Consider the following 20058-nt stretch of genomic DNA (forward strand, 5'->3'; position numbering starts at 1 on the left):
AATGCTTTGAACGCACGAACCCCCTTGGAAGACAACAATTTCATTGTGGCTGTGAGCATGGCATACATTGTGTAAATATTGGTGCTTACATGCCTGCTGATTCTTTGTCCTTGGATGCTGAGTCTTCCAGCCCTGCTGGTTCTGTTTTGTAAGAGCTTGGGAGGAAACAAATCAACAATGAAAGCTGCTGAAGTTAGTGGTTGGTCAGGACCACCTTTCTAGCTTGAACTGTTTAGCAAGGTGGATTTTTTTTTTTTACTGATGTGATCAGACCAGTGCGTTTGTGACTTCAGTTTAGCTGACCACCATTGCTGTTGCACTTCATGCTTTGTAGATGCCTTTGTGTTGGTTGTTGCGGTGTGCAGAAGGGCTTCACAAATGCAGCTGAAGCCCTGCATCATCTCTGGAAGAAAAGTAACAAAGCTCTGTCCTCGTGAAGGCAGGGGGAGGCAGGAGAGTGATGCACAAAGGAATTGTCCTTGTTACAAACTCGGGACGTGTTGCATTGTTCCCTTTTTCCGTCATGGCTTCTGTGCACGGGCAGCAGCACGCTCCTGCTGCAATATAGGCGTGCTGCTCTTTTAGCTCATGTAGTAAGGTATTGAGTTAAGGAGCTGAAAGTCCCCGTTTGCAAACCCTGCTGATGACTGGTGGAGGAGGTAGGTTTAATTTCCTGAAGGCTGCATATAACTCCAGTGGAGCTAAGAGTTGTTCTCTGCTTGTTTCTGTAGCTGGGCTGTACTTCCTCGCAGAGAATGAAATGTGAATCTCTACATGATCTAACGGTTGTTTCCTAAAATATGAAGAAAATCAAAGAACGAAGAATGTGTGTGGTTCAGAGCTGCTCGAGGAGCTGAAATATTGACTGAAGTAGCTGAGAGGGGAAAAAAAAAGGAACTTGTGTGGGGTTTTTCCTAGCTTGTTTAATGCACTATATTCATCTTTGCTAGCCAAGCCTTCTAAATATGTCAGAGTAATTGTGTGTGGGTGCTCCTGTAATTGTTAGGTTGCTACTGAAATATAGACACAGCGAGGGTAATTTTTGGTGCAGGATCTCACTTTTTGGATCAAAGACCTTTTGTAAAACTTAGAGGCAAGTTAAGGAAGGGCTGAAATGGGACCTGCAGACCAACTTGGGCTGCGGCGCTGCCTGGTAGACTTGTGTAACCTTTGAGCGCCTCCTGGCTCTATAGCCCTTGGATACTGCTACTTCATGGAAAAAGTTCTAAATATAGTGCTTGTTTGTTGTTGAAGAATAACTCTGGAGAGTGGACGCGACAGTTTCCAGCTCCTTGCAGAGCAGGAGCAGCACAGGAGCCGTGTACTGTGAATGAGACCCTTCGTGTCTGTCCTCTCCTGTAGAGTTGCTGAGCACCTACGTAATTCACTGCGTTACTTATTTGCCAAATATTCTGTTGAAAGCCTGTCTGACATGGAATGCTCCCTGAAATGAGATCTGAGGCTCCTTTTTGCCCATGGAGATGCTGTCTTTTCCTTCCCGTTTCGCCTGGTGTGTCCCAGCTGCCAGATGTGGGATTGCTGTGGACAGCAATCTGGAGATGTGCACTGATAGCACTGAAGGGATCAACGGAACTGGCAGAAATGGTTTGGGAAGGAGTCAGCGTTACTTCAGGTTAGCGGAGGGAGAGGTGGAACCTAGGGGAAGGTGAAGAAGTCTGCCCCAGGTTGTGCAGCAGGCGTGTGCTGAAGGGCCTGAAACCTCTGCTTCCCAAAAGCCCGTACTTTAACCCAGCCCTGTTACCCCAGGTGCCGTCCTTCACTGAAAGTTGAGAAAACTCGCGTGGTTTTGGCCACCCACGGGGTGAATCTGCCTCCTTGCTTGCTCTGCCCTCCCAGAGCTTTACCTTACAAGACCTTGCTGTCTGGAGCAGTTGCCCTATACAGTGCCTGCTTCAGTGCTGGTTCCTTTCACTAACTTTTGCTTGGAAGTCAGATTCTTCCCTCTCTTTTTGCTTTACTTCCTGGTAGAGCTCTTCCTTGTTCCTGGTGCTCATTAAATCCTGCAGCTGTTATTTAACATCATAAAGCCTTTAGAGATACCATCCTTATACAAGGATACAAAATGGTTGTGCATTGTAATTCTGGTCTCGGGGTGGCAAGCTTCTTCCTCATGGAATTTCTATGGCTTTGTAAAAGCTGTTACTTACCTTTTTATTTAGTTAAATTATTTTAGTGCTTTTCTGATTCTTAATGGTTTGTGTGTTGGTAAACATTTCTAATGCAGTTATTAAGTAATAATGTAATTATGTACATGCAACTTATACAGGTGTGAGTTTGTATGGGAGAATGTGTGTTATTTCTCTTTCTGTAGTTCAGCAGCAGGGTTGGGTTGCCACATCTTGGCACAGCTACGGATGACTGCCTCACGTGGGCAGAGCGTTCCCATCCTGCTGCAAACCAGCACAGCTAAACCATGCGTGGCGTTGGGCCTCCGTGGCTCGTGGTTGGAATTGAGCTGACTCTCCACCGTTGGGCTGTGTTGCTTTTTTTAAAGCAGGCCGCTTGGTGTGTGTGCAGCAGGGCTTTCTCTTCTAAGGGTGAAGGTCACGGGCGGCAGCAGCAGGGAGCGGGGCGACTGGTGCTGGTAATTCCTGGAAGCTTCGTCTGCATGTGGTCTTCAGGATGGGGTGTGTGTGTGTGTGTGTGTGTGTTTTTAAATCTGAGTGCTCGTTTCAGAGCCTGCTGCTGCTGTTCTTCCTGGGCTCGGGGCCTTTTGGGGTTCCTTCTGCGTGGTCCCCATGCCCAGGCTCATGCACTCCTTCAGGGGAAGGGGCTGCTGCAGAGCTGGGTGCTGTGGGTGCAGGTATGGTGCTCTGTGCTCACCTGTGCTGCCATGGGCCTGACAACAGAGCTCGCTTCAGCTGGGGGTGTGGAAAACGGCTCTTCTCAGGCTCAGCTTGTGTGTGTATGGAGGTGAAGGCAGGCAGGACATCCTGGCAATGCCTCGTGTCATGCACTTCAAATAATCATTAAAAGCATTCTCTTTTTTTTTTGTTTTCCTCTCCAAATTACTCTGGCCAAAGCAAATAGGATGAAGAATTAGAGCAAGCTGAGACTGGTATTATATATAACATACTAAACTATGACTCCAGCAGCAATTAATGCAAAGGAATGAACATTTTACAGTGCCCTGCGGTTATCCTTAGCTCTCAGTGGTAAACTGGAGACAGCCTGATATCTATGTGCTCACCAGGCTAACTGCCACTATTACTGCTCGTTCTCTTCTCCATTTTCAGGCTTCTCTCAAGCTACCCTCTTTCCCCTTTTGTACTGACCCAAAAGAAGAGTATTATTGTTAGTGCAGTTGATTTGACCCCGAGCTGAGTGCTGATACTGGAACATAGTATGTATTGCTCAGCATTCAGCATGGCGTGGACAGGACTGGCTCAGGGAGCCTGTTCCCTGAAAAGGAAAAGGTGCGGTTTGCAGAGACTTCTGACTGAGAAGTGTTTGGGTGCATGCTTTGCTTTAAGGTAGTCCTGCCCAGCCTGGAGCCGCTCGCGTGTGTGGTCATCCTTCAGAAAGGCAGGGGAGCTCTGCAAGTGTACAGCTTTGGGTTGGCATAATAATCTTCAGTAAGAAACTGTCTGTCCTGGTGAGAAGTACACACAGGAATGTCAGTCTGGTTCCTTTCGCATTGAAAAGGTACTGCTTGTACCCTTTGCCCTCCCGTGCTTTGTTTCACAGTAAGGTTGGTGTAGAAACTGCACAAAGGATAGCAGCACACCGTGGAGCTCAGTTTGGTCGTGGCAGCCATGGAACAGATAGGAGGGCTGATAGTGTGTCCCATGTCGAGGTGGCTGCATCCTGCCCCTGAGCTGCTACTGCTTGGTGGTGGGGAGAGGAGGAGGAGAGGGTCTGAGCCTCGGCCATTGCTATGTGTACACTTCTGCTGTATGAAGAACATCTGAGTGGAAATGGGAGGAAATGCACTCTTCAGGCAAGAAAAAGAGTATGTAATGTAAGAAAACACTGTCACTTAATGCGTTTTTTTGCTTGGAAGCTATAGACAACACATGCTGTAGTACTGCTTGCTAGTGTGATACAGTAGCAGCACGACATCTCAGATTTATTGCTTTTGGTTTCTCTTTAAAGAAGTCCTGAATCTGGAATCAGAAGAATGCTTGTTTCCTCCTCAGCTACAGAAGGGGAAAAAAACTCAAAATGACATAAATCAAAAATTATATTAAAGGCCAGCAGAACAGATGAAAACTGTTTTGGAAGATTGTCTATAATGTTTGGCAGAAGAGACTAATATGCTGTGTTTTTTGGCTGATTTAGTAAATGAGAAATACTCTGGGGTCTGTCTCCTCGAAATGATCTATTTTTGTATATTTCATGTATATCTATTTCGAAAAAAAACCCAGCAGGGGTGATTTTTTTTGTATGCAGTGTATGTATTAAAGCCTGTGTAATTAATATTTAATGATATGAATGGCATTACAAACATTCAATTACAATTTTATACAGAATATTCAGGCTCCTTCTCTAATAGCTGCACTGCGCCCTGCAGCTGTCGGTGTGTGCAGGGCAGAGCTGGCGGCCTGCGCTCAGCCCTTGTGGTGCGCGGCACCGCGGGGAGCTGGAGGCAGGAGCTGCCCTGCCTGCGTCTGGCAGCCGCAGCTGGAAGTGAGCGGCCAAGTGGAGCCGAGTGAGTTGGCTCAGGGTCTGCTTGCTCTTCAGTAAACTTCTTACGGCATGTTTCTTCCCCTTCTAATGCGTTTTTAAATGTAGTTGTGTGGTTGTGCTCTGTGTAACTGAGTCACGCCACAAAGGATGCAGTGTGGGATGATCAGTTCGAGCTGCTACTTCCTCCTGTGATGCTTTGCCCTTCTGCCTCCGATTTCTAAGGTGCTTCTGGCACTCGAGGTGGAGGGAGTTACCTTTAGACTGCTGATGCTACTCTACCTGTGATCTGGGAGGTTTCTGTACCCCTTTTCCAAGCAGGAATCCGCTGTGATCTGTGCCTTGTTCTGTGCACAGCACACAATGAATACCCTTTCTTCCCTTTTCTCGTGGAACAGAGATTAAAATGCTTTGCAGGGGAAGAAGTGTGACCCTCTTACCTCTGTCGCTGCAGTGCCACTGTTTGGCACTGTTTGTGCTCCTGAACTCAGCTGCAAACTTAGGGCTCAGGTCATCTCGCAGAGATTGTGAATTTCCATGTAAAAAGGTCTTTCTGTGTAGAGCTGCACGTGTGTCTGTGTGCCTAACAGCTCGGAATTGCTACTGACACTGCTCAAAGCGTTCACAAAGAGAGCAGTGCTTTAAAGCTACCTGTTAGAAATGACTCCAGAAGGGACAGAGCATGTGAAAGTGGCAGTGGATTTGGGTTCCCAGGCACATCTCTGGGCTGACCCTTTGGGCATGGCATTGGCTTTGGGAGGGGGTGCAGCCACAGAAGCTCTGGGGTACCGGCACTGCGCTCCTGTCTCTACTGAAGCCAACAAGTGTGGTAGATGAAGACTGCAGAACTGCCGAGACTTACCCCAAAACGTGTCCATGTGAGAGCATCCTGGGGCAGCCCTGAGGAGCTCATCCTGTCCCAAAGTAAGTTCCATGTGCAGTGCTGTGCCCAGTGCTACACACGGCTAAGCACTACATGTAAACAGCTTTGTCGGCCACTTTTACTTTCCTTGCTTATATTGTACACCTTAAACGTGCTCTTTCTTTTGGCATAAAGGCAAAATCGCTGCTTATGGGAACTGCATACAAAAAGCTCTTTGAAAAGAGCTTTATCAGAGTACAAAGTACTTGGAATTGAAAACCCCTAGAGGGTTGCTTTATTTTCCCCCTTCATTCAAACTTGTAGTGGTGCAGGATCGAGATACATGGTGCCCTATTTTCAGCTGATTTGCATGTTAGAGAGAACGGAGTAATTGGTGTTTAACCAGAACAAAAGAGGATCTGTTTGCTAAAAGAAAAAGAATTCTTGAAGTAGACCCTAATACATATACTGCCTTTGTCTCTTCTCTCATTAAGAATTGAATAGGATGGCCTAGTAATTAGAATGTGGAAGGCACTGCTTTGGTGTTGATGCTTTTTGAGCTAATTGGTTTGAAAATTATATTTGATGTAGCTCTAAGGGATGTTGGCACAACACCTTCATGGGACATGGGCGTCCTGAACGCCCCGCTGACTGCGGGTGCAGGCCTTGGAGGCAGGGGTTGAGTTTGGGGACTGTTGGGTGGGTTTTCACGTGCATGTTTTTGGGTTTTGTTTTAAAAAGCAGTATTTACCTTCCCAACTGAGTGCACAGGATGAATCCCACGCATGTAAATCATCTTCTCCTGTTGGTACGGGAAACTTGAAATGACCTTGGGAAGCAATGATTAGCTCCCATTTTCCAGATAAATACCTAGCTCAGGCCTTGGCAAAGCACAGATTTAAGCTGAATCGGGTTTGGATTTCTGCCTTTCGGCATTCTTGGAAAGGGCTGGTTTTTGTCTCTTGTTTTGACAAAAAGATTAAAGCAAATTTAGAGGTTGAGCAGGTTGGAATACAAGACAGGACTAGAAACATCCCGGCGGCTTCCCTTGGTTTGTGCTGGGGGAGGATTCCCACCTTCACTTCCTCCAGTCCTTTCCGTGGGGGGGGAGGGGAGCTCAGGGAGGCACTGGCTGCCTGCTCCTCACCTTGGGTTCCAGAGCAGAGCTGCTTTCATCTGAGGGCTTCAGAACTTGGGGAACTTTGCTGGGAGCCTTTTGAAGCAGAGGCTTCTTACTGCTTCAGACAGGCCCCTCTTGTACCGTGCACAGACAGTGGGATGTGGGGCAGGTGGAGATGCAGGAGATTCCGTGAAGATGGATCTCTTTTTTAGACTTAGAGACAAGTGTCACAGAGCAGTAAAGACTCAGCTCTGGAGAAGTGGAGCGTGTTTTATTTGATAGTGCTGCTGTTTAGTGGTAGAAATGTAAGTCTCAAACCTGTTGCTGGTTCTCTGCAGAGCACTGTTTGATCATATTAATCAAGTTTTACAGCTTGATACAGTTATTTTATGAGGATGAAGCAAACTTCTAAAATCTCCCCAAAGGTTTTGGTGATAAAAAGAACACTTGTTTTTAATGGCTTCGGGTTCTGGAGAGTATGTATTTAGCAGCGTATCTGTTATTTAAATGGTTTTGGTCTTGCAGAGAACTAAAGCCTGCTTTTATTTACTTTTCAAGTATGTCTCTTCCCCTTCTCTGTGTTCTCAGCATTCTTATGAGGCTCCTCACAAAGGAATGCATGACAGTGATACTGCCTGAAGATCTGCTTGTGTTTTCTCTATGACAGCTTTAGTGCCCTTATTATCTTAGGGCTTTATCATTAGGCACCTAAATGCCTTACCTCTCCTGTCTCGAGCCAGGATGGCTGGCAGTGAGCTGTGTTGCAGGCCGTGGCAGCAGGCTGGGACTGAGCTCCCGTGTCCCAGTCAGGCCTGTTGCAGGGCATTGCTCGGAGCAGCGCTTTGCTGGTGTTCGCTGGACCCCCAGGCTGCTCTAGGGTTGTCCCTGGGCTCGCTGCTCCCTGCCAGCTGAGGTCTGGCATCCTGCACGAAGCGCCTGCTGTTGGGCATCGTGCGGCACTGCTGTGAGCGCCTGCGGCCTCAGGGAGAAGTGGGCTGTGGGGAACGGGGGCAGGATGGGGGGACACAGACTGGGGGACACAGCGCTGACAGCTCTTGAAAACAAGCCCCCAGTTCCTCTCTTGTGGGTCCTCCTTATGTAAAAGTAGGTCTGAAAGACAAAAGGTTAGAGAGGGGTTAAACAAGCTGGGGAAAAAATGCAATATATTTAGAGTTAAAACAAGATGTTGCGGATTGACTTGAAAAGAAATTTTTCCTTTTTAAAGATTTGCCAACAAACTGCAAACATGTTTGTTTAATCATGAGCGAATTTATCCTCCTGCTTTTTGGTCCTGTCTTGTTTTCAGTTTAGTCAGCAAATTGGAAGACGGAACTGTTGTGGCAGTGTTCCCAGACAGGGCAGCTCCGCACCGCTCCTGGAGCCCGCAGCGCCCGCTCAGGGTAATACCTCAGAAATTATACATGGGAGTTTATTGGGAACTGCTTCGGTTTAAGTCACTTGTATGTTTTGAGGGCAGCTAATCCCCTTAAAATGTGTCTTTAATGACCGGTTTGTTTTCACCTGAGGTCATTAATGTTCTAAAAATGGCCGTTAACTGCACCAAAGTCATTTATTTTTTCCCAAGGAGGAATTCCAGCATGCAGTGCATTCAGTGGTACCGTACGTTTCATTTCTACCTCTCTTTCTGGGTATGCCAACTTTGTTTTTAGTTGGAACTGCCACCATTTGTTTCCTGTCTGCTGGTGGGCAGCAGGAGCGTGCGCAGGGCTGTGCTGCGTGCTGTGCCCCAGCCCCAGGGACCGTGGGGGGATTAAAACTTGAGACGACGAGCGGTGGTGATTCTGCACAATTTTTGTGCTGATTTATTGCTCTGCTGTGTTCCTAATTCTGTCACCTAAATGCAAATGCACTGGCAGCCTGCTTTATGGATAACACTTAAAAAATAATGGTCCGGTAATGAATGGTGAATTGCAGTGGAGATCTTGCTGAAGTGCTTGCAATATCCACATTAATTTCAAATGAATTAATTGCAGTTAATACTATTGTATTTAAAGCTTGTCAGAAGCCATAATAATGATTAGGGTGCCAGCGTAAAATGTTATTTTAAAGCAGCATCAACTTGTTTTTAAATTGCTGTATGTGATAGTAAAGTGTGCCTGACCCTAATGGCCGTCGTGGTAGGCTTTGGTGTGAAGCCCATCAAAGGCAGAGGACCCGGAAATACACAGCTGGGGGAAGGAGGGGCCGTACACCCTTTGTTTCTGCCCAGACCAAACCCCAGAGCAGGAGCAGGACAGCGAAGGGCCTCTGCCTCCTGCTGCTTTCTGGCTACTGCTCTGCTGCTGCTGCTGAACTTCAGCTGCTGCCCTCGCTCCTGGCTCCGGCTGCATTCCTTCCAAGCATTTATTAGTGCAGCATCAGACAGTCCTTGGAGGTGGGCAGTTTGGGCAGTTAAGGTCATAAAGATAAAAAGGTTGTGAGGGGGCAGACGTGGCTGGAGCCCAATTTAGTGCTGTGTAAGCGCTGCACAGGCGGGACCAAGGACTGGTAGCACACTTGGAAAAGATCTCAGCTGCGGTGCTGAGGCAGCGAGGGGGGCAGAGGGCTCCAGCCCTGATGCCTTACAGCCCTGCTCTCCTTCTGGGCTCCCACCACCATCTGAGAGACTCCCAGATCTTCACACCCCGTCTGCACAAACGGGCACAAAACTCCTTTCAGTTTAACCACTTGTATTTCTATTTTAGATCTCAGTGTCTGGCCTTGAAGAGTGCTACACCTGCAGGCTGTCTCCTGATAGTGGGAAGTGCAGAGTGTAACTTAACAGATGAAGACAGCTGCATTTTGTTCATCTCGAGCATGAGTTGTGTTGGACGATTTGTAAACTTAGTTTCCATCTGCCACAAAGGCAGGGACTAATTCTGGGGTGTGTGGGACTGATGAGATTTCGGGCCAGATCTCTTTCTAAAGAGACAAGCAAACAAAAAAAATAAGCAACTGAAAAACCACCCTACATCATTGCACAGTTCAGTCAGTTTCCAGGTTCCTTAATTAGATCTGCACTGGCTGATTTAGTTGGATTATCTCAACAGACAAATGATAGGTAAAGGAGAAAAAAAGTATGTGCTGATTTCCAGTGAATGGTATTCGGTGCAGAAGTTGCTTTGCTCTGTTTCTGTAGGCATCCAGTGGTATTCAATCTTTTCTTTGATGAGGAATTTCGTGTCATTTTTTAAAAGGAACGGTGGGACTTCAGCTTTTTTTTTTGATGCAAAAATTGTATGCATGTTTACATTTATATGGAAGTATTATTTAGTGATGATTAGCAGCCAGTCGAGGCTCTGTCTTTCTGTTTCAGGTGTTACCAATCATTTGCAAATTCATTTCGGGGTAGGTCAGAAATTATGGGTGCCATTATATTTAATCACGAAGCATTCCCGATTTGCCGTTTCCTTGGGCAGACCTTCTGCTGCAGATTTGATCTGATTTCTTTCAAAAGCGGCAGAGTTCATCATAATCTCTCCTGCTCTTAATCCATCCCTACACGGTAGTTTGGTAACCACTTCCTAATGAAGAAATCTGGGCTGCAGAGCCTATTGAAACCATAGATAACTGTTTAATCAATTGCGTAGCGGCGGAAGCGTTGGAATTTCATTAGCTGTCTGAGCTCAGAGCACCTTGCAGTGCTGCCGGTGCCACACGGCCGGGGGCTGGGGCTGCTGCAGCTCTGCTCAGCCACTTCCCAACAGTTCCCACCTGCAGCCCTGCTCCCTTCTGCAGGGGCTGCTGGATGTGGGCGCACGGTGCTCCAGGAGTGACTGGAACAGCTCTGCTGTCTCTGCTCCCCCTTGTCTGTAGTTAGAACAGAATTCAGGGCCCGAGGGCATCCTGGCTCCTCTTGTGATTGCATCATTCCCACTATGAACTGAGGGGAACAGTACTGGTTTTTTCCTTGATTTTTTTTCTTTTTTTTTTTTCATCTTCAAATGAAGCCTTCCTCGCATGAATTCTGAAGAGTTGTTGTAGTTTGCCAGCTACTCAAATCAGAATGCATCCACACACCAAATCCTTCTGTTTCCTTCGTGAACTTTCTTTCTCTGAACTCTCTTCTTGGTAATTTGCATCTTGCTGCTGCTCAGTTGCACTTTGCTTAATGCAAGGGAAGGAAGTCCGTGTGGTGTGGGGTATGTTGATTTGCATATGTACTTTATAATCCTGACGTGGATGCTTTGCTTGCTTCAGGCAACCAAACCAGGATGTTTTTATTGTCATATCCTGTTGGTTTAAGGTGAGAGGTAGATCGGCGCTTGCTTTGTTTGATTTACAATTGGAATCTCGGTTTGAGGTTTGGTGGTAAAGATTTGAGGCACTTGGGGAATTTTATGAGAAAACAGTGAGCTGAAGGATATTGCTTTAAGAGTTGTGGCAAAAACTTAGGAAAATAAACTTTGTGGTTCGCTAAATGAAAAAGAATAAAGGAGGGAAGAAACACCACGGGGCACTGAGAAGCAGCACGATGTGTCATTCGATGCTGTCGCCTTCAGCGATCACTGCGACGTCTCCAGAAGGCGCTGCCATGCAGGCAGCACCCACAGCAGTCGGCTGTGAGGGTTTGTGTCACATCCCAGGGCTCTGCGTTGTTCAAGTACTCGAGCTCCTGGCTGTCAGATCACTGCAATTTGTCTGCTGTGGCTTTTTTTTCTTTTCTTTTCTTTTTTTTTATTTAACAAAATCAAGATTTGGAGGAAGAGTGGTGCCTGGGAAGGTGAGAAGGGGGAGGTCGGTGAATTCTCATCTGATTCTCAGCTGCTGGTTGGAAGACTGCGGACCTGTCTAAACTTGGAGGATTTTTTTTATTAATTTTGTAATAGAGCTGCACTAATAGAACCCCGTTGTGTCATAGGCCAGTGTGTGATGGGAGTGTGTGTGTGGTGGGGAGCCCCCAGTGCAGTGCCAGGCAGCTGCTTGCCGTGCACCGGTTCATCACCTTCCTGCAGCATTTGCTGTTTAGTCTCCTTCATGCAGTCTGTGGGGCTGAGAGCTGCCCACGTGAGAGGTCTCCTCTTCTGCCCTGTGTTTGCGTTAGATGCAGATACTTCTGAAACCTTCTCTGACAAAATGAGCTCGGGTTCATCCTTGAGTTTGAGCTTTCCCTTCCAGAGATGGTGGTGTTTCTGGTTGCTGTTCTCCATGTGCTTTGTAGCTGTGCTGTGGCTCAGTGATAGAAGGGGACCTTGTGGTGGAGCAAGGCAGGTCTGAGCAGTGCCAGCCTGGTGCTGGGTGCTGCCCACCGCCTCCTTCCCGGTGCTCTTGGTGGCTTTTGCATGGCTGTGCTCTCACTTCAGTAACAGCAGACGCGCTGTTTGTTTTCAAACACTCTTAATTTGTGCTGTTGGAAAACAGACATAAAAATAAACCTGGACTGCGCGGAGATGTGGGACTGAATTCTGACTGCAGGAGGGATGTGCAGAGCAGCGGCAGGGCTGTCCCTGCGCCCATCTCTGAGCAGCTGGGATTATGAAATGAATGTGCTGAGTTCAGGCAGTGCTGCTGAGAAGGATGCTGGCTCTGGCCGCTCATCTGCGAGGAGCAGCTCTCCTACCCGCAGCCATGAGGAGCAGCAGGACCAGCCCTCACCCTGGGCCTTTGGGGGCTCCTACAAGTGCTGGGTTCAGCTTTCCTGCTCCCTTAGCTTTGGACTTTGCTTCTGTGTCTCGTTTGTCATCAGCATCTGAAGGCTGTTGGCCAGAGCTGCGCTCCCTTCCCGGGGGTAACGCGGCTGGCAGCACAGCGGGGATGGCAGCAGGGACAGCCGGGCTGACAATCGTTATTTACTCCAACAACCAACGGGATGCAGTGCTGCCCAGGTTGGGATATGGGATCTTCACAGCAGCAAAAAGGCTTCTGCGTGCTCTGAGTCATGGAGCTGATTTTGAAGAAAAAATGTTTTATAATCCTATTTTCCTTCCATTTCTCCTGACTTTGATGAAAACACTTGAAACACCTTTTTAACTCTACATTTAAAATGCTTTTTTATAGCCATGAAATACACTCTTGCGTGGTTTTTAGCTCTATTTAATTTTTAAAAGCCCTCCTTACTGCTACTGCATAAGGAGAAATTTTTAGATTACAAGATGAAAATATGACATTCTGTTCCATATTAAAAGTTAATTTAGGACAGAACTGAAGGCGAAGAGAAGCGTCTCTTCCTGTCCTGTACCTCCAAGTAACTCGGTAGCCCCCATCCCGTACTCTTGGCCATGGAAGCCACCCTGCGTGGTGCAGGTTGGCCCGATGTGGGCTCTGTGCTCCCTGTGCTGCTCCTGGGCTGGGGATGCTGCTGTGCCCATGGCAGCTCAGCACCAGTGCTGGCTCAGGAGCAGCTCATGCTGGGGCCGTGGCACCGTGGCCCTGTGTTGGTTCACGTCCCCGTCTCTCCCAGAGGTGCCTTGGGCTCGTGCTGACTTTGGATGCATCCAGCTATTAAAAATGGCAGGGTTAGAGCTGTGGTTATGGAAACAAGGCCTTTCCTCAGACCCTGCTGAGATTGTTTACAAAGGTATAAAAAAAACCACTGCAGGTGCGCTGAGGATGAAGAGTAAAATAGGTTTGTGTAATAACAGAGATTGGAGAGATCAGCATGGCCTCAGCCCTGGGAAGGGAGCACGGCTCCGGGGCCCAGCGGCCGCATGGCCTTCATCTGCAGGAGCGGCTGGAGGGTTGCTGCTGAGCCTTAATTGTGCAACTGTGATTTGCTGTGAGATGCATCATAAAACCAATCCGTGAGCTGGCTTAAGAGTTACTCCATCCTCTCCAGTTGTAGAATAGATACTTTACAGAATTGCCTAAATCTGTACTTTTCTTGGAGCGTTGCTGGTCAGCCCCACACGTTGCTAATAAATATTTCATAACCTTCTGTGAAAGTTTATTAGCACAATTTAAATATCTAAATGACTGGCTCTGCTTGGCCTGAGCAAAGCCCAGAAGCAGACTTGGGGTCGTCATTATGACCTCCTTTGGTGTTCTGCTGCACTGCCCTGAATTATGGGCCCTGTGTAAGTGCTGACTTATTTTCATTGGCTTTGAATTTCCTCTGTCATTAAATCTGACTTTTTTTTTTAGCACTAGTGGATGAAATATATCTTTGTAGTTCCACAGCGTTTACAGTAAGGATTTAAAGATGTCTAGCGTGCGTTAATTTAGCATGAGCTCCTTCATGTGAGCAGAGGAAATACTTTTCCCATTTTAACAATCAGAAGTGTGGGAAGAGAACCCAAGTCCCCACCTGCCTCGATCCTTGTGTTACATTTGATGAAGCAAGCAACAAGCAAGGAATTGGAAGGGAGTCTGACACAGCAGTCCTCACAGCTGAGGAAATGGGCAGATGTACCATCCATTTCCTTCCGGTTTTTTTTCCAGCAGAGCGAGCCCAGGCCAGCACTGGTGCGGCTGGCTGTGTTCTGGTACAGAGGCTCAGGTGCAGCAGTGAGTGCTGCTTGCTGTGGGCTTGGGGTCACTGCCTGCAGCCAGGTGGGTGCTGCTCTTGGCTGGCTTCTGGGGCCCCTTGTGCTGCTCATTGGATGTTACTGAAGTTCTCTTTCCCAAAGCTGTGAGTTAAGGGGTGAATGACGTCCTGATTCTTATTTCTGTGTGCAATATTTATGTATGTAAATTGCTGGGATGTTTGCCTTTATCTCTGGATACAAATACAAGAGGTGTATACAAATATAATGAGGCACAGGAAGCTCACTTTGTTTAAGCAAAGCGCAGCGCATTAAGCAGTCATGTCCTGACACTTGTTTCATAGTTAGAAACAAAAAGGGAAGAGTCTGACGTGAGCTGGGAGGTGTAAAAGTCTCTGCTTCTTTACACGATGGTTACTGTGGCTTTAGCATGCTGAATCTTGTGTTCTTTATTATTACTTTCCTTTTTTGTAAGGAAAAAGACAAGGGCTAAAAATAAGAAACATAATTTTTGATAAAAGTGTGGAAACCCAGTTAGTTCTAACACAGCAGGTGGCTGAGGGACTCCGTCGGCAGAAAGCAGCAGTGCTTTCAGTGCAATCAAAGTTAAGTGCAGAAATTTAATTAAATGGTAGCAAGGCTGGCAGAAACTTTGTAGAGCAGCAGTGCGTTGTCAAATCCAACAATTATTTCAAGGAACACAATCCACAGATGGTGTCTAATTGATAAATTAAGGTTCTGGTGCCTGATTCCGCTTACGTTTTAAGGTTCTCTTTTCTTAAACAACCTTAATGTTTCAAGGCACCGCTGTTAGGGAGGCTTTTGCCGAGAAGGAGCTGTGTTAGTTGGGTGCCTGCTTCCTGCCGCTGCCCTCAGCCACCTGCCTGCTTTTGGCCATGGCAGCACACACGGATCCCCCGCAGGCTGCTCCTCAGCATCGCTGGGTGTTCAGCCCGGGATGCGGCCCGAAGGACGGCGCTGTTGGGTGGTGTCTGTAGGGCCTTGGGTTGGTTCTGTTCGCTGGCTTCCCTGGGAAGTGTGCGGGAGCCACGGGGCAGAGCAGAGGCCGTGAGTGCCCAGAGAGTTCGGGTAGAGAAACCCAACCGACCCACCCTGCTTCTCCTCCTTTCTGAACTGGAGATGTGCCACCAGAGCTCGGTGGCAGGTTGATTTACGTGCGTAAATACAGCTCGTTTTCCAGGGTTTATCTTAGCACTTAGAAGAGGGCAGAAAAAATTGAATCCTGCTCTTCAGTTCGTTTTGTGTGCTGTCCTTCCATCCTGGAGAGGGTCCTTTCCCTCAGCTAGTGGCACTTGGCATCTTTTGCTGAACGAGGAGTGCCGTTGAGAGAGGAGGCTCTGGCTACGGAATAGGTACGTGATGTGCTCCCCTACCTGGTGTTTGTTCAGTCCCTGCTGTCAAAATGATAGTTAAAAAAAGACGTTTGAATTTCACGCTTTCTTCTCTGTTTAGGAAATTTAAGAAAATGCATACAGGAGGGAAGTGGTGGTTCCATAGGATGCATGTTACCTAGATGCTTATTTCCTAATTGCTTTTCTGAATGCGTTGTGTCCTTTTTGGCACTGCCTTGTGGTAGTAAATTCTCCATTAGTTGGATCCTACATGAGAGAGCCGAGTCCATTCTGAGCGACGTCGCTGATCCAGTGCTTGTTATTTTTGGTTACTAGCAGTGTGCTTGAGTTCAGCAACTCAGCTGCTCCCTCCCCCTCCTCTGCTCCTGTGCCTAAATATATCCACCCAGTCAATCAGTGCTGGCAGGCATCAGTGCTGTGGCTGTCAGATCGAGTTAGCTCTGGGTAGCCGAAACTACTGCCTTGTTTTTGGGGGCTTGGAAATGTGTTCAAATAGTGGCGTTGTATTTGACTTGCAAATAAGTACAGTCTGGTAATGGGCCTCTTGCATAGGAAGAATGATGCAGCACTTCAGACAAATGTATGTCTCCTTCCCGTGAAGCTGATTACAAATAATACAATATGTGCTGATGTTTATGGCTACATGCTTAGAGAACAGAAACATTTTTGGATTTTCATTAATTGTGGATTTTATAGTTCTTAATGGAACAAAAGGAAGGACTGGAAATTGAATGCTAATGTCTTACCGGGGAACTTATAAAACACGTGGTTTAGAGGCAAATTGCTCTGGTTGTTGTATTCTCTCTAATTTTTCCCCTTATCTAAGCTTTTTGGCTGTTGGTTTGTTTAAGAGCATCGCTGAAGTGAGCACATTATCTTTGTTGTTGCTTATTCCCAAGTTGAAGGAGCTGCCCTTTGCCTGTGACGGCATAGCTATTTCCACAGCAACCAGGCAGGATGTCACAGATTCAGAAGTGTGATTTTACATGCAGAACGGCAGCAGGAGCAGATGGATATTGGAAACAAAACCCCCACCCCCTCCCTTTCCTTCTTCAGGAGGAAATAAAAGCGCTTCTGACAGTGCCTGTCTTTGCGAGTCTCCCAAACACTGCCCAACTCGGTGCTGTTTGCAGTCGGGATGCAGCTGAGCTGGGGCAGGGCCTGCTTGCTGTGCCTGCAGCACTGTGTGAGCACTCTGCGGATGGAGCGTGGCATGGCAGGAGCGCCGAGCCATTGTCAGTGCAGAACTGACGTAGGGAGAATGAACGTTCTTGGGGATCGGGGCTCACGTTCAACCCACGAGTTGTTTCATTAGCTTCAGTCCTGGCCTGGTTCTGTTAATCCTGGACTTAACACGGGAGTTAAAAAGAAACCCCCCTGCTGTAGGTATTTAGGCACATTTGGTACCCGTCTTGCATAATGTTTGTCGTAACACCCGCCCACTGTGTGGGCAGAAGCCCCAAGAGTATATGCTCAGTCTGTTTTCTCAAGAAAGATAATATTGGAAGCAGACATAGGAGGGGTTTTGCACTTCGTATTGGGGGTCAGGGCCTGTGGTTGAAAAGCCATAGAGCAGGGGCTGAGTCCCTGCTGAAGGCCCTGTGGCAGCAGTTCAGGGGATGGACCTGCAGGGCTGGAGCCGCCGCTGTGCCCTGCGTGCTGCTGGGGCTGTGCGCTCAGCTGGGGCAGCTCAGCACTGCAGCCTTCGTGGTTGAAGTTCAGAAGGAGCGAGGTGCTGGCCTGCCCTGCTGGCAGTTTGGTAGGATCTGGGTGTCTGTTGTTGTTTTTTTTTTGTCTTGCTGCAGTAGAGTCAGAGCCCAAAATCCCCTCATTTTTCAGTTTGTTGCTCGACTTTGAAAGCACCAGCTGTGATCCTCCATGCTATTATTGGTATGGATCATGTGAAATTTTAATTAGCTTGGGTTGAAGAGAAGGGAAGTTCTGGTAATTGATTTAATATACAAATGCCCCTCTGCCTTCTTTGGTTTATGTGCTGGAAAGATTGTATTAGAAGTTTTCTATTATAAGGGAGACAAAAACGTGTTTTTAGGCTTTTCTTGAAATTAAAAAAAAAATTAAGTGCCTCCAAACTATTCATTTGCACAGTACTATTGTTCACTAATTCAGATAAACGTACAAGTTATTGTTGTTATCATTACTGTTATTGCTGTACTGGAGCCAGTCGCTGCAGTCAAAGGCAACTCATTGCAGCCTCACACTGAGCCTCAGCCCATCGCAGAGCTCAGGCCCCATGTCCTGGCGGTCACTGCACACTTATTACACAGGGTTATGAGGTGTTTTCACGTGTGTGTAGTGCTGTAGGAGCTCTGAGCTGATGGAATGACCGCTGAAAAGCGGGCAAAGCAGGGAGCTGTGCTATCAGTGATGTTGGACCCTCTGAGGTGCATCTGGAATGCTCGGTGTGCCATCGCTGGCACTGTGTGCTGCTGGCCAGTTTTGCTGTGGCCGTTACCTTCTCCGGGGGTTTCACTCTGCCAGAGTGCCTGGGAATTCCCTTTTGGGGTTGGGAGGTGCTGCTCGTGGGGCTCTATGAGGTGCAGCCCCTGTCCTGCAGAGCTGGCAGCTTTGGCAGACTGTGGCTGTCGTGTTCTTCCATTGGGACCAGTCAGATACGAGGGTCTATTTTGGGAAATTAGCCTTCACCTCCCCCTCTTTTGAGGCCCATCTACTGTTCACCTGCGGTCCCACTCCTTTTGCTGTCATTTCAGTCTTCCTTCCAGCTAATTGACTCAGGAGATCACGCTAATTTCTCTTGACTGGGGCTGCCACCTTTGCTTTCTCCTGCTGTAGCATGTGAGTCTTCTCTACTCACCTCTGTTCTGGCTCCAGAAGATCTGGAGGCAGATTCCTGGTGCTCCTGGGTGGAAGCACGTGGGCACATGGCACCATGAGCGGCTGTGTGCTGCAGGCTGGGCTGCGGCCCTCAGAGCAGAGCTGGCAGCGGTGGGGCTGCGGTGTTTGCCTCTGCAGAGCTTTCTGTGTTCTGCTTCTGTTCCACCTGCTCTTAATTTCTGTTTTTCTTCTCTGCATTCTTTGATGCTTTTGGGAAAAAAAAAAAAAAAAAAAAAGATGGAAGATTAAGAAGCCCCAAATTACTGCAGTAGCCACATAAGAAAAACGGCAGTGGTGATATTAATACCTGTTCTATCTGGGAGATGCTGTTAGTGCCGGGGATGATCTCTACTCTCCCCCAGTACTTTACAGATGAGCGCTGAAAAGTGTCTTTATTCAGTTTGACTGTTGCTATTATGTGGCGAGGCATTCAATAAAAGTTGTGATTTATGAGATGTGTGTGGCCGTTGTTGTTTTTTGCTCTGTCATCTATCAGGGAGGGAAAAGCCGGGCCTGATAATTCCTGGCACATAGCTTTTGCAGTTAAGAATGTCAGCTGTCAGGCTGTCAAGAGAAGTTATTTCTCTGTTTTGTTGTTGTTGTTGTTGTTGTATTTAAATAGGCAGAGATCCTGCTTCTTACTGCGGTGCGTTGATAAGGAGTGCTTTCTGTATTGCTGAGAAAGTGTGTCCCAGGGAAAGGTCCTTGGTGAATGCCCACTTAAACTTCCAGCGCTTTGTGTTTCCAACGTGTGACAGCCCTTGATTGCTTAATATAAAATGCGTTCCGATTCTTTTTTGCTGCCTTTGTGTTTTGTTCCTTTCTCACTTACTGAATGGAACGCTTTTTTCTTTGTGACGAGGTATTTTAAAAGCGCCCTTTTGCAAAATATGTGCACATTAGATAATCTGGTGTTGCATAAAAGCGCTCATATTTTGGGGGCTTCGTGCATACATAAAGTAGACCTAATTGAAGGCAGAAGCAGTTTGTCACAAATGTGAATATAAGGATGGGGGATGGAGGGAAAGAATTACGTTAAACGCCAGGGTGATGGGTTTTTTTCCTTATTAGTTATTTGCAGAAATGTATCAAAAAGTCATTTTGATGCAGAGTACAATGGTATCACAAACTTGCGCTTTGCATCCTAAGTGCCTGGTTAGAGCACAGTTAGAAGCTGAAATCATTCCTCGATTAGTCCCTGGAGACCTATATAAGTCTTTAACTCTCAGTATGTGGTCTGCGATTTAACAATGGATGACGGATTGCTGAACTTGAACTGAATGAATAACCTGGAATTTTCAAACCTTCAGCCCCTCTGCTTTCTCCTCTCCCCTTCTTCCCAAAGAATATCCATCAAAGCCTTGCCGCAGCTGGCTGCATTTTGCCTCGAGGGCAGAGCTTTGGAGCTAGAAAGACTGGCACGATGCAGCTTGTGGAGCTGGGAAGCAAATCAGCACTGTGAAGGGCTGGGAAGCGTGTCTGGCTGCCAGACGGTTCCTGGGTGCTGCATTGGGGCTGCTTGTCCTCTTGGAGCCTGGGAGGGAGTTGGTCCGAGTGTGCTGCCAGCATGGTGTGGCTGCAGCTGAGGTTGTGGTGACCTCCTCACTATTGTGGTGCTGTTAACCTTTGCTGAAAAGGAAAGAATCTTCCATGTGTTAATTCAGTCTGGGCAAATCATTTACATATTTTATATCACTGCTAAGAAACAGGATTGGAGAAGTAAGGTGTAAGCCTCAGTGAAAGATGAAGTTGGTCTGTGTGGACTGTTGTGACGTACGGGGC

At 47.4% G+C, this 20058-nt stretch overlaps 1 protein-coding gene across 16 annotated transcripts in view; it reads left to right on the top strand.

The window, feature by feature from the left end:
- Positions 1-20058, top strand: part of MSI2 (musashi RNA binding protein 2) — a 184098-nt gene that overhangs the window by 36433 nt on the left and 127607 nt on the right. Inside the window, exon 1 of one of the 16 annotated variants that reach the window (XM_048967178.1) lies at positions 2420-2605. The exons of the other annotated variants lie outside the window; for them this stretch is intronic. Coding sequence (XP_048823135.1) covers positions 2435-2605 — 171 coding nt within the window. The 5' untranslated portion in view covers positions 2420-2434. Of the gene's footprint in view, positions 1-2419; positions 2606-20058 lie in introns of those variants that run through there. 16 annotated transcript variants of the gene reach the window in all.

Source organism: Lagopus muta, chromosome 20 (genome assembly GCF_023343835.1).
Source record: "Lagopus muta isolate bLagMut1 chromosome 20, bLagMut1 primary, whole genome shotgun sequence".
Lineage (NCBI taxonomy): Eukaryota > Metazoa > Chordata > Aves > Galliformes > Phasianidae > Lagopus > Lagopus muta.